Source organism: Terrapene carolina, unplaced genomic scaffold (genome assembly GCF_002925995.2).
Source record: "Terrapene carolina triunguis isolate 2854851 unplaced genomic scaffold, T_m_triunguis-2.0 Scaffold42, whole genome shotgun sequence".
In the NCBI taxonomy this organism is placed as follows: domain Eukaryota; kingdom Metazoa; phylum Chordata; order Testudines; family Emydidae; genus Terrapene; species Terrapene triunguis.
Window position 1 is genome coordinate 31,263,164 of NW_020664393.1, and position 19,607 is coordinate 31,282,770.

Below are 19,607 nucleotides of genomic sequence, written 5' to 3' on the forward strand. Positions count from 1 at the left end.
GCTCTCTGAAAGATTGCTCCCCTATAGCCATCTCCCATGGGAAGGGGTGATGTGAGTCAGGATTAGGATAAAGAATAGGGGTACTTGTGGCACCTTAGAGGCTAACAAATTTATTGTAGCATAAGCTTTCGTGAGCTACAGCTCACTTCATCGGATGCATGTAGTGGAAAATACAGAAGGAAGATATATATATACACAGGGAACATGAAACAATGGGTGTTACCATACACATTATAAGGAGAGTGATCAGTTAAGGTGAGCTGTTGTCAGCAGGAGAGAAAAATAACTGTTTGTAGTGGTAATGAAAATGGCCCATTTCCAGCACTTGACAAGGAAATATAAGGAACTGGGGGGGGGGGGGGAGATAGAGACTTTTAAAAAGAGAATGGCTCTGTGATAGCCCAGAAAATGTCACAATTTCAAACCTACTTAGGTCTTTCTTTCATTCTTATTGGCTTTCAGGTCAATGCAGATTAGAGACTGTGATGACTTCCTACCTAGAGCTACCTCATGAATTAATGATACGGAAGGCATGAGGGAATCAGCCAGAGCCTTCTACCATGGAGACTTAACATGTCACCTCCACAATGCACTCTCTCAACCTTCCACCTTGGGATTCCAAGTACACTCCCATCTATTTCTATTTGACAGATTAATGCACTGAATAAGACAGCTCATTAAAACATTTTTAAATAAAGTATAGTTTGGGGATTTCTAATGTGAACATGATTTCCAGAATTACTTCAACACAGAGTTTCCCCACCACAATATTTCCCCAGACATCAGTGCAACTGCAGCAATGCAAAACACCAAAGCACACTTTCAATTTTAATTTGTAATTGTTGAGCACCACTAGGTTGTTTGAAAGAAATAAAGCTCCAGTAAGTAGTGGTGTCTGATGAGCACGTTCAAAGAATCCCTGAACTATAGCAGTAAACAAATGAACTCCACAGGGTATGTGCACAGACTAGCAGCTGGAAGAGTAGGGCCCACTGCTCCCATCTGCTGCACAATGTAGAGGGGAGCAAGGAGATGGAAAATCCATGGAAGACAGATTGAAAGGGATGGGCAGTGGAGAAGGGAGGCCACATGTAATTACTTACCCACCATATATACACCTCTATCCTCAATGCAACCACAATCCTGGTGCTGAGCTCCTAATGGGCAGAGGAGCTGGAAGGACATTACCAACCATAGGGGGAGCGGAGTCTTGACACAGCCACCTCTACCCAGCATGCCCTGCCTATAAGTTAGAGTAACAATAACTTCCTCTGATTTCTTCACACCACAGACGGGGCTTGATGGTGTGGCAGATTGGGGGCCATCCAAAGGCAGCACGGCAGGGCCAACTGCATTGCTGCACTAGACCACTGGAAGATGTGGAAGAGCAGGTGAGCCAATCCCCAAGAGCTGTGCTGCCAGGCCTGCCTCCAGAAGGGTGATCAAGCATCTCTTTACAGGTCAGACCTCCTCCTTGGTCTTGGAGAGCTACTTTAAGTAAATACGAAGTCACTATGCCATAAAAAATCTTTCAGATTTGTTGTGCCATTTAAAATCATACAAATGAATAAGTGGATAATTTAACTTTCCTGGTTCTTCTGGATCTTCTCTAACTCTGCCCAGTGGTTGCATTTGCTAAGCCTACCTGACATTTTTATTCCGCATAGGTTCTGCAAAGGTTTCTTTTCAATCTTCCTCTTAGCAACAAAGCAAGCTAATAGGCATTTTAATGTTTTAATGTTTTTGGCCAATTAATCCCAGGAGAGAAAAGGTTCAGGACCAATGTTGGCTTAAATTATTTTGTTTTCTGTGAGCAGAATAAATGACTGCCAGATCTCCAGTTTAAAGTTTTTGAGTGTAGTGTCACCCTCTCTCATTTCCTGCCCATTTTAATCTACCCCTTCACTCGCTCTGTCTCCCACATCCTTTATTCTATACTCCATATTTATCGCCTCCTCTCTACCATTCCCACTCTCCCTTTTGTCTCCCTCACTCTCCCTTTCACTTCCGCTCTCACACCCCCTTCTCTCAGTTTAACTCAGGGGTGGGCAAACTGTGGCCCGAGGGCCACATCCGACCCTCCAGCCTGTTTAATCCAGCCCTCGAGCTCCTGCTGGGGAGCAGGGTCTGGGGCTCACCCTGCTCCCGCGCTCCAGCCAGGGAGCGGGGTCTGGGGCTCACCCAGCTCCCGCGCTCCAGCCAGGGAGCGGGGTTGGAGGCTGCTCCACGTGCATGTGCCGAAGCTCCCGGAAGCAGCAACATGTCCCCACCCTGACTCCTACATTTAGGGGTAGCCAGGGGGCTCCACACGCGGCCCCTGCCCCAAGCACTATCCTCACAGCTCTCATTGGCTAGGAACTGCGGCTAATGGGAGCTTCAGGGGCGGTGCCTGCGGACGGGGCAGTGCGCAGAGCCGCCTGGCCGCACCTCCGCATAGGAGCCGGAGAGGGGGACAGCTTCCAAGAGCTGCTTGAGATAAGCGCCGCCCGGAGACTGCACCCCAACCCCTTCCCGTGCCCCAAACCTCTGCCCCAGCCCTGATCCCTGTCCCACGTGCTAACCCCCTGCCCGAGCCTGGAGCCCCTTCCTGCACCATGAACTCCTCATTCCTGGCCCAACCCCAGAGCCTGCATGCCCCAGTCAGAGCCCTCATCCCCTCCTGCACCCCAACCCCAATTTCGTGAGCATTCATGGCCCACCATACAATTTCTGTACCCAGATGTGGCCCTCAGGCCAAAAAGTTTGCCTATCTTTGATTTAACCAGATATGTGAAAGTGATTAACAGACAAAATTAAACAACAAGAAAAGAAAGTGACTGGAATACAGAGAAAGATGAAACAAAAGACAGACAAACAGAAATACACAGAAGCAGACAGAGAAGAAAGAGGTCTCACTCATCTCAACATCAGCAAGAGGGGAAAGTCCCTTCTCCTTCCCAGCAGGCAGATGCCAACTGGTGTAGGATGCTCCCCTGCATGACAGACACTGCTCACTCTGTGGAATCTGCCCACAAAAAACATGGCTTTCGGGAGACAACCACTAGCAAACCACCAGAGAAAACAAATACACAAGTAACATTAAAACCTAGAAATCAATGCCAGAAAAATCATGCTGAAGGATTTCTGTGGTACATACATAATTAAATGTTATGGATACAATGAAGGTGTCATCAGCATTAAATAAATGTAACAAGTTCAATATGATTGCAGCAGTGCAAACATCTCCCCCACACCAAAAAAAACCCCAACAACCCCACAAACAAAAACTAATTATAGTATTCAGTTATTGCACATCACATGCAGGCACAGCATCAGAAGATAATTATTTAGACAGATTATCTGGAAGGCATAATTTTCTCCGGTTTTTAATGTTGAACATTTTACTGACAATGTCCACCACTATCAATTCCATTTATTCAATTTCTTCCCCAACAGAATTAATGTACTTAGTTGAAAAAACGGTTTCATCTTCATGAGTTGTGTGTTTCTGAGTCTGTCTCTAAGGCCAGGGCTTTTGCTGTGTATAGCCAGGCCCCCTGGCTTGTGCTATTCCATGGTTATAGAATCACTCATGCACCCCAGATTTATTTATTTTTTTAAATTAGGTCATACCAAGTTTATAATTAGTAGTGAGTGGGAGCAGAGTTAAGGTAACCTACCAAGTAACAGAACACTTTTATATCCTGCTCAGCCAGTGTCAGTACTACAATATCTAATATCAGCTTATTTGCTCCCTTCCACAGATACGATCAGTGGGGAGCAGAAGCCAGTGGAAATGGGTCACAGAGTACAGAAAGTTGGGAATGTAAAGACAAGTATCAAGTTACTATGAGTGACTTTGCAAATAATATAATGTGAAGTCACTCCCATACCAACACCTATATTAAGCCTCAGAGCCCAGCAGTGTATGTTTCCAGGAGCAACACCTGGGGTGGATGCATAAGATGTTGTCCTTTCTTTAACTGCTGATGAAACATAGCAGGGAGCAGTGGCTCTGAAGCATGCTCCACACCCTTCTCCCTCATCCACAAGGCAGGGTTCTGCTGGTCACCAAACATGAGTCCAGGAGGGCTGACAATCTCTGTCACATATTCCTCGTTCTGAAATTGCCACATAGCCAAGCAGAAACACACACTTAAATTAATGCTTTCTCAAGTAGTATTAACTACTGCCTCATGCCTGCATCACAGTTTTGAAGGAGAGTTTGTGAAGGTGAGCAGTGAAGTAAAGTGGATGGTTCCTAAGGAAACCATGATGCCATGAGGTAAGCAGCCAGCACCACAAAAGGCCCAAAACAGGATGTGCTGCAGATTCCTGTCCCTGTGGATCTGCAGAAGGGTTGAGTGACTGTTCCCCATCCTAATCCCCTTTAGAGAACAATCCAAAGAAATGCCACGAGAGAAAATTCAATATAGAATTTTAGTAATGTTAGTCTGTATCTGCAAAAAGAACAGGTGTACTTGTGGCACCTTAGAGACTAACAAATTTATTAGAGCATAAGCTTTCGTGGGCTTCGGATATGCATCCGAAGAAGTGGGCTGTAGGATGGCTCATTTCAAACAGTTGACAAGAAGGTGTGAGTAACAGTAGGGGGGAAAATTAGCATGGGGAAATAGTTTTTAGTATGTGTAATGACCCATCCACTCCCAGTCTTTATTCAGGCCTAATTTGATGGTGTCCAGTTTGCAAATTAATTCCAGTTCTGCAGTTTCTCATTGGAGTCTGTTTTTTAAGTTTTTTTATTGAAGAATTGCCACTTTTAAGTCTGGAATTGAGTGTCCTATGATGGTGTCCCTTGAATAGATATGTGAACAGAAGAGAAAGCATGTCCACATATCTATTCAAGGGACACGATCATAGGACCTAATCACATCAGCCACACCATCATGGGCTCGTTCACCTGCACATCTACCAATGTGATATATGCCATCATGTGCTAGCAATGCCCCTCTGCCATGTACATTGGCCAAACCGGACAGTCTCTACGCAAAAGAATAAATGGACACAAATCAGACGTCAAGAATTATAACATTCAAAAACCAGTCGGAGAACACTTCAACCTCCCTGGACACTCAATTACAGACCTAAAAGTGGCAATTCTTCAACAAAAAAACTTCAAAAATAGACTCCAACGAGAAACTGCAGAACTGGAATTAATTTGCAAACTGGACACCATCAAAATTGGGTTTCCTGGCCAGACTACACCTCCCATGATGGACCACAGTCTCTTCTCTGACCAATCCATGTGGTGTTGGAGGAATAGCCTGGCCAGGGAGCCCAGCCCATAGGAAAGAATGGAGGCTTGAAGCACACAAACTACAACTTTCACAGTGGTACCTCAGACAGATGCAATTTAATATCAAATGGACTCAAGATGAAATGTTTTGATTTGGTTCAACAAACAAAACAAAGACAAAATATTTCAATTTGGGACTGTTGAAGTGTTTTGTGTTGATCAGAAATGTCAAAATGAAATTTGCCATACCGAATTAAAAAAAAAAGTACTTTTTGTGCCATGAAAAATGTTCCTATTTCAACTTTGTCCCAATTAGGACAAAAATCAATGTCAGAACAAAATGTCTATAGGAAATTCCAATTTTTGTTCAGCTCTAGTTAAAAAACAGTTCTCTGGCAGGAAAAATGTATTGAGGCTTACTGTTTCCTACCTCTGCCCTTCCACACACCCCTCACTGGCAGAGTTTTCTGGTGACATCCTTTCACATGACCTGCATGTAAAAAACGTGAGAGTGGCTCTGTAAGCAGACAGGGACTAGGTTGAACAATCTTCAGGGAGGGAGAGAGAAAGGTGGGAAAGCCATGTGCTGCTCTCACACTTCCCCACCCACTTCTATAACACACGCACACCTCCCCCCTTTCCAGTAACTTTTCAAACTGAGTAGTTCTGTCCTGTATTCCAAATCATCATGAATTATGATTAGAGACAGACCGCAACCCCACAATGTAATAGTTCATAATTATTATTAGATGAAAATCTGGTCTGAGAGCATCAGAGCACTATCCACGTATTACAGAATGCAGAACAGGTATCTGTGTATCATGTATGACTGACCAATATACATTTTCTTAAAAATTGATTGGACTCCAATCTGCATGTAAAAAGGCTAAAAAAGTTTAAACAATGAGACCGTGCCACAAGACTGCTGCAGAAGAGTAATATTGAAAAAATAAATTAACTGTGATAACTGTCTGAGATAATCGTCAAAGAAAGGGAAAAAAATCTTCTAGCCTCAGTATAGTTTCATTGGGCTGACTGATTTAACATTATTCAAATACACAGAAGTAGAGTCTAGAGCTATGTCTACCTACAGAGTCTATGTTGGCATTGCCCTCTGGTGTAGACACAGTGTATGCTGACAGTTTTCTGCCAGTGTAGGACCACCCCGCCTAACAATGTTAGCTATACCAACAGAAGCACCCTTATGTTGGCATAGTTGTGTCAATGCTCTGGGTTTTGTCAGCATAACCATGTTGCTCAGGAGAACTTTCACACCCCTAACCAACATAGCTATGCTGGTATAAATTGTAAGTGTAGACAACACTACCCGCCAGATCGGCGGGCAGCGATCAATCCCCCCCCCCCCCCCCGCCCCCTAGTGTAGACCAGGGCTAAGCATAGGTTTACTCTTTAGATCTACTTCAGAGTATTCAGTGGTAGCACAGTGTCCCATAAAGGCTGATTTCAACAGACTTTAGATCAGGTCCCAATTGCTTACATTTTACAGTGTCCATCTTCTCTTCAATAATCCATGTTAGAAAGTACGGAACAATGAGGAAGTCTCAAATTTTGTAAGGTAAATTTTGTATTCATGTTGGTTAATTTAGAAACTATTAAATTAGTTTAACAAAAAATTAACAAAACATCTTATAATAACTTTGAAACATTCTGATTTCCAGTGTTTTCTAATGAGAATGCCAATGCTTTCATGCTGTACTGTAAAAGTGGCTCCTGCTGGGAAACATTGTTAAAATGGCAATTCCCATGGACAGAATGAAGACTGAAAAAGCAAGGGATCTGTATTGCTAAAAGCTTATTCTGAAAATCCATATTATCGTGTTAATAATACATCCAAGGAAGATTACTATTTGAGATGTGTCTGGTTTCTCAAATGGACAGATTATAAAATTGAGGGGTTTCCTATGATTCAAGATATCAAATCACTCCCTGTCATCTGGACTAAACTCTGAACATAAACAGCTGTTCTCCCACTTCCCAGCTGGGGACCAACATGGGGCTTTGATTTTGTTACTGGCCACATGATAATTGAGGTTTTGGCAAAACCAGTAAAGCCTCCTGAGTCCATTTCTAATTATGATTGATATGCTCCATGATAATTTCAATGGGATAGATCATTTAGTCAGGAAGCACAATCACTGTATACATAGTCCATTAACTAGTTATATTTATGCTAACTTTTTCCATTAAACACACATTTTGTAAAGTGCTTGAGGAGGATAGGATTTCACATGAAATTGCAAAAAGAGGGTCCTTAAAGAGCATTTTAAAATGAATGTCAGGGCCTTTCATATTAGAGATAATTTTTATAGTTGATTTTTACTTCCTTCAAAATCTATTTTAAAAATTTCAGGTGCTATTATCTCCTAGAAGCTACTTTTAAATCATAAAATAGAACACTGTAAAAGAGCAGTCAGTAACTCAGCCAGCTTCAGGCTAACAGGAAAACACCTCATTACAGTCAGTTCTGAGAAATCCCAGCACAGGCCACGTCACAGCTGCCTACACTTCATTCCCATGAGGATCCCACAAAATATAGCCCATCAGGAGATGCCCTCATTATGCCATGTGTACTAGCTGACTGAGCATCGTTTCAGTGAGGGTTGCATTATGCAGCTCTGGGCTGTATTTAGCATCACCAAACTGTGCTTTCATTATGCGTACCATCAGTTTACTAATTTGATTGCCTTATAGTAACAGTTTCCCTCATCGTCAAACAGACCACCCAACCTCCACCCACTCCTGTGTCAATTAATCTAATTGTTTTATATTAATTTATAATTGATTGGATATTTTTGAAAATTATTTTGAAGTTCCAAACCATATCTTTCCCACTCATTAACTTGACTTGTTGAATATTTTATAGTATTTATATATCACCAAACATTTACATTAGTGTACTCACATATTTATTTTATACATGCATTTATATTTACATATGTAATTAAATATATAAAAAGTGTATATATAATATAAATAGTCTACAACATAAGTGTGTCTATAAAATAAATAAGAATATGTAAATATAAATGTCTGGAGATCATATATATTATAAAGCTGCATGAACTGCACACAGACTCAGGAAAAAAATGACGTTACTGAAGTTTTACAAATAATTATGAAGTTTAGAGAGCAAAATTATACTTGATTTTATACTGAATTCTTACAGTACTTCATCTTGCAAACAAGAAAAAAAAATCTCTGTTTATCAGAAGACTAACATCTTGTCTGCAGAGGAGCATAGATTTCATTCATTCTGGAATTCTCCCTTTTGAGAAAGGTCTCTTTTTTGAAATCCACAGCCATAAGTCTGATGCCTCTAATGTTTCTGATCAATTTTAGAATGAATTATTCTTTTGGGAATAAACTCTGAAAGCTACTGTAAGGGGTAAATGCATAAAATATGCCCCGCCCCCAAAAGAAGAAAGACAGACTCAAGTTAAACTCTCTGGCCAAGGTAATAGAGGAGTTGCAGTGAACGCCCAAGACCGGTCCCAAAAATGAAAACCACCTACGTTCTCTAATCAACGCCAGACATAAATATAATTAATACTTCTTATCCAGATAAGTCAAATTTACACTCAACAGGGTCAAACAAGGATATTATGAATGGGGAGATAAAACAGGTAAATTATTTGCTAGGAGACTTAAGATGGAACTAGCCAATAACAATATTTCTTAATTTATTACAAGAAGACGGGAGTGCCGTCCTTGAACCAATAGATATAAATAATGAGTTGAAGTAATCCAATCAAGCTTTATATAAATCAGACAACCACTCTGACTCTAAATGTGATCATTTTGTTGAAGGCCTACCTTTTAATACCCTAAGTTCAGAAAAAGTGTTTTTGGACAAAGCTTTCACAACACAAGAGATCAGACAAACTATTCAAATATATGAATTTCAGCAAGGCCATTGGGATGGATGACTTTTGCAGAGATTTCTACAAAACATTTTGGAATCAACTATATTCTATTCTTTCAAAGGGCTTCACTGAAATATTCCAAAAAGGAACCATGTGATATGAGAACTGCTTTAATCACTGTAACATTAAAGAATAACAAAGATGGTTGCAACTGTAGCAACTTCTACCCATATCTCTATTGAACATAGATTGCAAAATAAATACAAAATTTTAACAAAGCTGAACACCATCATCCCATCAATTATACATACAGATCAACTTGGTTTCATCAAAGGAAGATGGGCTGCTGCTAACATGAGAAAAATTGCTCCCTTGATCCAGCAAACTCAGGCCTGGTCTACACTACGAGTTTAGGTCGACTTTAGCCGCGTTAAATCGACTTAAGCCTGGACACGTTTACACTACGAAGCCCTTTCTGTCGACTTAAAGGGCCCTTTAAACCGGTTTCCTAACACCACCTCGACAAGGGGATTAGCGATAAAATCGGCCTTAGGGGGTCGGAATTGGGTTAGTGTGGACGGAATTCGACATTACTGGCCTCCGGGAGCTATCCCACAGTGCTTCATTGTGACCGCTCTGGACAGCACTCTCATCTCAGATGCACTGGCCAGGTAGACAGGAAAAGCCCCGCGAACGTTTGAATTTCATTTCCTGTTTGCTCAGCGTGGAGAGCACAGGTGACCATGCAGAGCTCATCAGCACAGGTAACCATGATGGAGTCCCAGTCCCAGTCCCAGGATCGCAGAAGAGCTCCAGCCTGGACCGAACGGGAGGTACAGGATCTGATCGCCATCTGGGGAGATGAAGCAGTGCTCGCCGAACTCCGAAACAGTAAAAGAAACGGCAAAACATTAGAAAAGATCTCCAAGGCCATGAAGGACAGAGGCCATAACAGGGACGCGCGGCAGTGCCGCGTGAAAATTAAGGAGCTAAGGCAAGCCTACCACAAAGTCAGAGACGCAAACGGAAGGTCCGGGGCAGAGCCGCAAACATGCCGCTACTACGCGGAGCTGCATGCCATTCTAGGGGGTGCAGCCACCACTAGCCCAAGCGTGTTCTATGAGTCCCTCTCTGCAAACGGGGAAGCGGGTTCGGCGGACAAGGAAGATGAGGATGGAGAGAACATAGATAGCTCACAGCAGCAAGGAAGCGGAGAAACCAGTTACCCCAACAGCCAGGATATGTTTGTCACCCTGGACCTGGAAACAGTAACCCCCGAACTGACCCAAGACCCTGAGGGCACACAGGGGACCTCTGGTGAGTGTACCTTTGTAAATATTACACATGGTTTAAAAACAAGCGTGTTTAATGATTAATGATTAATCTGCCCTGGCAATCGCGGCCAGTACAGCTACTGGAAAAGTCTGTTAACGTGTATGGGGATGGAGCGGAAATCCTCCAGGGACATCTCCAGAAAGCTCTCCTTCATGTAATCCCAAAGCCTTTGCAAAAGGTTTCTGGGGAGGGCTGCCTTATCCCGTCCGCCATGGTAGGACACTTTACCACGCCAGGCCAGTAGCACGTAGTCTGGAATCATTGCATAACAAAGCATGGCAGCGTATGGTCCCGGTGTTTGCTGGCATGCAGACAACATCCATTCCTTATCGCTCTTTGTTATCCTCAGGAGAGTGATATCATTCACGGTCACCTGGTTGAAATGGGGCAATTTTATTAAGGGGACATTCAGAGGTGCCCCTTCCTGCTCTGCTGAACAGAAATATACCCCGCTGTTAACCACGCGGTGGGGGGGAGGGGTGAAGTGACCATCCCAGAGAATTGGGTGTGAGGGGGAGGGGAGTTAGTTGGGTTTGTGCTGCATGTTAAACCTGAAATCGCAGCCCCTCCTTTTACATTGCAAACCCATTTTAAATGGCACGGGTGCTTGGTATGGGAAATGAGGGCAGAACTGTTTGAAACCATCCCCACATGTTAAGAAGGTTAAAAAAGCCCAAAGACTATATGTCTTACCATGGCTGCCTGCAAGCTGAAATCTGTGTCCTGGCACTGCGTGAGTGATCTCTCACACCAAACCAGGAGACTCTCAATATAAGAGGAAAAATGCGACCTTGTAACGAAAGCACATGGGCTGTGTGATGTTGTGAACAGCAAAATCTAACGTGAAAGAGTCTACCCATTGTTCTCTAAAATGTATCTTTTTTAACAACCTCTCCCTTCTCCACCAGCTGCAAATCTTACTCCTTCGCAGAGGCTAGTGAATATTCGAAGAAGGAAGCGAAGGACGCGTGACGAAATGTTTACTGAACTTCAGACTGCCTCCCACGCTGACAGAGCACAGCTGAATGCGTGGAGGCAGTCAATGACTGATTTTAAAAAAGCCCAATATGAGCGAGAGGAGAGGTGGCGTGCTGAAGATGAGAAGTTGCGTGCTGAAACGCGGGCTGAAGAGGAGAGGTGGCGTCAACTTGTAATCAGAAAGCAAGAGTCGATGCTCCGGCTGCTGGAGCATCAAAGTGATATGCTCCTGCGTATGGTTGAGCTGCAGGAAAGGCAGCAGGAGCAGAGACCGCCGCTACAGCCCCTCTGTAACCAGCAGCCATCCTCCCCAAGTCCCATTGCCTCCTCACCCAGACGCCCAAGAACACGGTGGGGGGGCCTTCGGCCACCCACTCACTCCACCCTAGATGATTTCCATAGCAATAAGTTTTAAAGTTTTAAATTGGAGTGTGTCCTTTTCCTTCCCTCCTCCCCCACCCATCCCGGGCTACCTTTCCAATTATCCCCCTAGTTGTGTGCTGAATTAATAAAGAATGCATGAATGTGAAGCAACAATGACTTTATTGCCTCTGCAAGTGGTGCTCGAAGGGGGGAGGGTAGTAGGGGAGGGTGGGGTGGTTGGTTTGCAGGGAAGTAGAGTTAACAGGGTGGTGGGGGAGGGGCAGAGGGTTCATCAAGGAGCAACAAACAGAAGTTTCACTCCGTAGCCTGGCCAGTCACAAAACTGGTTTTCAACGCTTCTCTGATGCGCACCGCGCCCTGCTGTGCTCCTCTAACCGCCCTGGTGTCTGGCTGCGCGTAATCAGCGGCCAGGCGATTTGCCTCAACCTCCCACCCCGCCATAAATGTCTCCCCCTTACTTTCACATATATTGTGGAGCGCACAGCAAGTAGCAATAACAATGGGGAGATTCTTTTCGTTAAGGTCTGAGCGAGTCAGTAAGCTGCGCCAGCGCGCTTTTAAACGGCCAAATGCACATTCCACCACCATTCGGCACTTGCTCAGCCTGTAGTTGAACAGGTCCTGACTGCTGTCCAGGCTGCCTGTGTATGGCTTCATGAGCCATGGCATTAAGGGGTAGGCTGGGTCCCCAAGGATCACGATAGGCATTTCAACATCCCCAATGGTTATTTTCTGGTCTGGGAAGAAAGTCCCTTCCTCCAGCTTTCGAAACAGAAGAGACTGCCTGAAGACGCGAGCATCATGTACTCTTCCCGGCCAGCCCGCGTTGATGTCGGTGAAACGTCCCTTGTGATCCACCAGGGCTTGCAGCAGCATTGAAAAGTACCCCTTGCGGTTTATGTAGTCGGTGGCTTGGTGCGCCGGTGCCAAGATAGGGATATGGGTTCCGTCTATCGCCCCACCACAGTTTGGGAATCCCATTGCAGCAAAGCCATCCACTATGGTCTGCACGTTTCCCAGAGTCACTACCCTTGATATCACCAGGTCTCTCATTGCCCTGGCAACTTGGATCACAGCAGCCCCCACAGTAGATTTGCCCACTCCAAATTGATTCCCAACTGACCGGTAGCTGTCTGGCGTTGCAAGCTTCCACAGGGCTATCGCCACTCGCTTCTCCACTGTGAGGGCTGCTCTCATCCTGGTATTCTGGCGCTTCAGGGCAGGGGAAAGCAAGTCACAAAGTTCCATGAAAGTGCCCTTACGCATGCGAAAGTTTCGCAGCCACTGGGCATCGTCCCAGACCTGCAACACGATGCGGTCCCACCACTCTGTGCTTGTTTCCCGGGCCCAGAATCGGCGGTCCACGGCATGAACCTGCCCCAGTAACACCAAGATTTCCACATTGCTGGGGCCTGTGCCTTGTGAGAGGTCCATGTCAATTTCCTCATCACTATCGTCGCCGCGCTGCAATCGCCTCCTCCTCAGCTGGTCCTGGTTTGGCTTTGGCATGTCCAGGAGGCTCTGCATGTTTTCCAGGACAATGCGCGTGGTGTTCACAGTGCTCATAATTGCCGCGGTGATCTGAGCGGGCTCCATGATCCCAGTGCTGGCTATGGCGACTGGTCTGAAAAAAGGCACGAAAGTAGTATCTGACGGACCAGGGGAAGAAGGGAGGGAGGGAGAGAGGGAGGGAGGGAGGGGCGAGTGACGACATGGCATACAGGTACAGGGAATTAAAATCAAGAAAGGTGGCTTTGCATCAGGGAGAAACACAAACAACTGTCACACAGAATGCCCCCCCCCCAAAGATTGAACTCAAAAGCCTGGGTTTAGCAGGAGGAAGGGGGGGAAGCAAATGAATACAGAATAAATCTATTTTTTACATCTTAAGACGACGGTGCAGCATGACTGATAGCCCTTGGCATTTTCTGGGTGCTTGGCAGCAAATACTGGGCGCTTGGCAGTTAGCCTTCAGGTCTACTGCACAATCTGATACCCACTGCAGTATGACAACGATGGATACCAGTCGTAATATACTATCTACTGCCCAAAAGGCAAGGGGTTGCTGCTGTGTAGCAATGTTGCCCCATCCTGCGCATACTACATCTGATAACCATCATCATCAAGGCAAGGGGGCTGGTGCAATGCAGCCCCACGGCTGCCAGCCCCATGTCTGCCAGCACCCAGATAGCCCTCGGCCTCTTCTGGGTGCTTAGCAGACAATATTGGGCACTTGGCAGAAAATAGCATACTACGACTGATAACCATCATTGTCTGCCCGGGTGCCCATGATCGACAGCCACTGCAGTACGATGACGACGGTTACCAGTCGTAATATACCATCTTCTACCAAAAGGCAAGGGGCTGGTGCAATGCAGCCCTACGGCTGCCAGCCCCACGGCTGCCTGCACCCAGATCGCCAATGAAGGCTACCAGTCATGCTGCACCGTCTACCGCCAAAAGGCAGTAAGCTGCTGCTGCTGTTTAGCAATGCAGTCCCACGTTTGCTGGCACCCGGAAGACATATGGTGACGGTGAGCTGAGCTGAGCGGGCTCAATGCTTGGCGTGGTATGTTGTCTGCACAGGTAACCCAGGTAAAAAGGCGCGAATCTATTGTCTGCCGTTGCTGTGACGGAGGAGGGGCCTGACGCAATGTACCCAGAACCCCTCGCGGCACTGCTTTGCATCATCCGGGCATTGCGATCTCAACCCATAATTCCAATGGGCGCCGGAGGCTCCGGGAACTGTGGGATAGGTACCATAGTGCAATGCGCCGGAAGTCGACGCTAGCCTCGGTACTGTGGACGCGGTCCGCCGACTTCATGCACTTAGAGCATTTTAGGTGGGGACACACACAATCGGCTGCATACAACCGGTTTCTATAAAACCGGCTTCTATAAATCCGACCTAATTCTGTAGTGTAGACATAGCCTCAGATATTCCCTCCATAGCTTTATCTCTAATGGCCTTATCTAAAGACTGTCCTAAAAAAGTTCAGATTTGGAACAATATTTCTGAATTGGGTCACTGTATTATTACAACTCTCCCCTGCCTTCATTATCATCTAGTGGAAGTATATCTTCTACATTTCAAATAGAAAGAGGGACAAGGTAGGGATGTCCCACCTTGCCCCTCCTTTTTAATCTCTCAAACTACTGGCAATGTATATACGTCAGCACTCAGCCACTGAAGGTATGACTATGAACAGAAAGAATACAAAATTAGTTTATATGCTCATGACATTTGTGTACTGATTAAAGAATCCATCTTCATCAGTCCCATCATTGCGTAGTTGACATTTTTTGAGAGCTCTCTGGTTTTTACATCAACTGGAATCCTTGAGCACAGCTACTGTCTCATAGTTCCTTCTTTGAGTGGCTATGCTCACGGATTCACGCAAGGATAGGGGGCAATTAGTCTGTTTCAATTCTCTCACTTCTAGAGGAACATGTTAAGAAAATATGGAAACAAAAGTCACTTTGTAGGAATTACTTATAGGTGACTTAATACTTTGCAGTACCCTCTCAATCTCAGCCTTAAAGCAAACTGAGATAAAGAACTTGCATCCGAAGAAGTGGGTTGTAGCCCACGAAAGCTTATGCTCTAATAAATTTGTTAGTCTCTAAGGTGCCACAGGTACTCCTGTTCAACTTACCCTTAGAATCTCAAAAGAAACGTGGGAGGATATCTGACTTAATGTGAAAGATACTTCAAGTTCTTTATCCTTATGATTCTTCCAGAACAAGATATTAAACTCCAGATCATTTGTTTAATGCTTGATTGGCAACACACAGTGAATGTTGGTGATGCAAACAGCCACATGCCAACCTTTCACACATCCTCTATACTTGTCAAAAATGTATGTGTTCTGGAACACCATATTCAGTGCTCTCTCAAAAACTTTGTGTTACTATCTTTCCTTCTACAACCTTGTATATTTTGAGGGTGCATGATGAGCTGGTATTACCAGTTAACATTAAAAAATAGATTGCAGTAACTGTATTAGTGGCCAAGAGAGTTATTTTGAGGAAAAAAAAATCTGCAATTCCTCCCTCACACAAAGACTGGCTTAGTGAGCTCTCTACTACTACTTCATTAAAGGAAAAAAATGGCTGTCTAACAGAAATGCTTGGAAAAAATGAGGATGTCTGATCTCAAATGAAACTATTGCATACTTTTGCAGTTTAGTATATAGTAGTCCCTGATACTCATTGGCTATATTCACTTATTTATCTATTTACTCACTTCAATAATTAATGCCCTGCATGACCTCTACAGGTTTGTTTCTTTGTTTCTCCAGGTTCTGCAAATAATGATCATTGAATTTTGTTATTTATGTTATTTCTATCTTGTGCATGTATTTATATGTTTTGTTATGTGTTTTTTTATTTTACGTAAAAAATACAAATAAAGTTTAAAAAAGAATGTGTGTTAGCAGCAGCACGATACATTCTGCTGTATGGTATGAAGTATTAAGATTCATTTATTTCCAAAAAATAAACATTTATTGCATACCAAAACAATGCAAAGAATAATGTGCAATTACAAAAATAATATGATGCAAGCTTATAAATTAATGGAACGGAACTTTAAAATTAGAACACTAGATAAAATTTGTGTCCATTCCAGTCCATTTCTGCCAAACATACACCAGCAGTGGCTCTCTCAGGTCAGGGTATGTGATGCTGTGGTTTTCCTTACTGTCCCCTGGCATGGAGTGGTGGGGGTAGGGATGCAGCTCAAGGACACTACCAAACTGGTCAATTTCATAGGATTTTAAAAAAAATTAAATTTCACAATTTCAGATATTTAAATCTGAAATGTCATGATTTTGTAACTGTAGGGGTCCTGACCCAAAAGGGGACTGCGAGAGAGTTGCAAGGTTATTCTATGGGGGTCACAGTATTGCAACCCTTACTTCTGCAACCCTTCAGAGCTGGGTGCCTGACCAATAACTGCCACTCTCTGGCCACCCAGCTCTGAACGCAGTGCAGAAGTAAGGGTGGCAATGCCACAATCCCCTAAAATAACCTTGCAGCCCCCAAAATCCCCTTTTGGGTTGGGACTCCCAGTTTGAGGAACTCTGGTGAAATCCGTATAGTATAGGGTAAAAGTACACAAAAGACTAGATTTCATGGTCCGTGATGCGTTTTTCATGGTTGTGAATTTGGTAGGGCCCTACTCATGAGGTCATGGGGAATGTTAGTGGGTGTAGGGAGCTGCTGAAATGGAGTTCTCCACTGACTTCAAAGGTAGGCGAGCACATGACTGTGGGACCTATAGGTCAACACAAGTCTGCAGCACACCTTTTCTGCCTGAGAAGACCCATTATGTGCTAGTGCATCTCCCTCTCCTTTTCCTGCTGTGTCTCCTGGGCCTCTCTCCTAAACATCCTTTCCTTCTCCAGGCTGTCTGCTACATTCAGCCTCCAGGCCTTCTGTTCGAGGTCTGATGCAGCACAGGCTTTCAGGACCTCACTGAACATGTCCTCCCTAGTCCTCTTCTATCTCCTCCTCATCAGGGTCAGGCATTCCACGGGTGTGGAGTGGGTACCCCTCAAGGCCGCAATGGCCACAGCTACAGATAAAACAGATGTATCCTTTGTATTTACAGTCACAACAGAAATCAAAAGATAAGTTTCAGAACTCCTGTCCCTCATTCCCAAACGAGTTTTAAATCCGGTATATTTGTTGAAATTTCATCTTTGGAGTGCTTCTGCACACTGCCACTCTCCAGCCCCAATCATGGTGAGAACGGCACTCTAAGGATGAGGAAGGAGGTTGGAGGTAAAGAAGGAATTGTTTATTTGTGTAAAACAAAAAAATTGGCCCATTTCCATAGGCAGGAGCACAGGACAATGGCGCTGAGCAGGGTACTATTTGCCACAGGCAGTAGTGATGTTAGCAGATATTTCACTCATGAAGGCAATAAAGGCACAGAGAGCACAGCTGCTTCTGACATCCTGAAGCTGCCCAAGCCCATATGCCACTAGCCTGTTTACTGTAATGTTGCCTGCTGAAGTCATCGTGGAGTGTGGGCAAATGTCCTACCACAGAGGAAGAAATGGAGAGGATTGCAGAGTATCTCCATGAAAGTTTCATCAAGATCTCTCCAAATGATACCGGGGACATTCCTACGTACATAAACCACTCCACATCTCCCTCCTCCTCCATCTAACCCTAAGGAGAATGAAAAGCAGATAAAAACTCTGTTTGTTTTACTCATATGAGAAGAGGTAGCTGTAGAAGACTGAAAAGCAGATACCTGTATCCTGTTAACTTGGGGTTGGGCTGGGCACCACCTTCAGATTTAACCTTTTTAAGGGAGAATGAATGCACAGTTACCCAAGGTCTTTTCCCTTGGATCAGGCTCAGCTATGCTTGGCTGGTGGGACTGGCTAGACTGTGGTGGAGTCTTGAAATGATTCTGGCTCCTGGCATAGGTGGACTCACCCACTGTGTGTCTTCCCTCCTCCTCCTCCTCGTCACTGTTCATAACAGAGGTCTCTGTCTCAGGCTCCACTGAAAAATCCATAGTGGTCTGCAGGGTGCTGGTGCTGGCTCCACCAAGCATGGCATGCAGCTCGTTGTAAAAGCGGCAATCTGCAGCTTGGCATCAGATCGACTGTTGGCCTCCCTGGCCTTGTGGTATGCCCGCCGCAGTTCCTTTGCTTTCACACAACCCTGCTGTTGATCCCTGTCATATCCTTTTATCTGCATCCCCGTAAAATCGTTTCATAGATGTCCATATTTCTCTATAGCTGCTCCTGCACAGCATCATCTCCTCCCAGGCTACTCCAGGCAGGAGCATGTAACTGGCATGGTCGGCTGGGCAGTTGCACACAACAAGGAGAGCTGTTACCTGTGCTCACCAAACTTGGGCAATCAGGAAAAGGCATTTCAAAACTATGCAGGAATTTTAAGGGGGAAGACGGCATGACTTCCAGTCTCCATGACTCCATTGCAGTGCAGTTCACAATTGTGACCAAAGTGGTCAGTGTTGGGGATTGTGGGACAGCTGCTGGAGGACTGTTAGGGTAACAAAGGTCACAAAGGTAACAAAGGTCACGCACTGTTCACATTCGCACTGTATTGACCACAGTATGTCAACCATGGCTCAACCCCATTCGGGGAGGTGGTGTTTCTGCATTGCCGTAATGGGGTGCTTACATTGGTGGGAGACAAGTTTGAGTGTAGACACATGCACAAATGAATTAACGCAAGGTGACTTATGTAGACCTAACTTTGTAGTATAGACTGGCTACTGAACTTCTTTTAAAGATTATTTAAAAGAAACCCCAATTTAAAAGTGAGGAAGAAAAGCAGGGATGAAGCCAGGGGAGAAAAAAATAGCAGGAGAAAAAGTAGCAGAGGGAAGGGAAGAGTTGGTGGGGAAAAATGGAATGAAGGGGTGCCAATTTACATTTGTTCCTGAAACAGCACTCTGATGAGCCTGCAATCCCAAAAACAAAGCAAAATTGTTCCAGTGCAACCAGTCATTTTAACACTAATAATACTTTGGCAATTTCAAAGCACTTCTTGTTTAAGGACCTTAAGGTACTTTTTCAGTATTAATAAAAACTCAGAACTCTGAAGAAGGTAAGTTCTCCATTCATTTTTCATATGGCTAAATTGTGCAACATGGGAATTAAGACTATTTCAGCAGGTCATGCAGTGAATGAAAAGAAAGGCGAATAGGAAGAACTCCCAGACCCCAGCACTGAACACTAAACCATACTAAATCTGTAGAAATTTCCTGAGAAAAGAGGCTAAGATCAGTATTTTCTCTG

General features: G+C 44.5%; 1 protein-coding gene across 3 annotated transcripts in view; it reads right to left on the reverse strand.

The window, feature by feature from the left end:
• RIMS1 (regulating synaptic membrane exocytosis 1) overlaps window positions 1–19,607 on the reverse strand; it is a 484,827-nt gene that overhangs the window by 370,654 nt on the left and 94,566 nt on the right. Inside the window, exon 4 of one of the 3 annotated variants that reach the window (XM_026654646.1) lies at window positions 1,294–1,327. The exons of the other annotated variants lie outside the window; for them this stretch is intronic. Coding sequence (XP_026510431.1) covers window positions 1,294–1,327 — 34 coding nt within the window. The remainder of the gene's footprint in view (window positions 1–1,293; window positions 1,328–19,607) is intronic. 3 annotated transcript variants of the gene reach the window in all.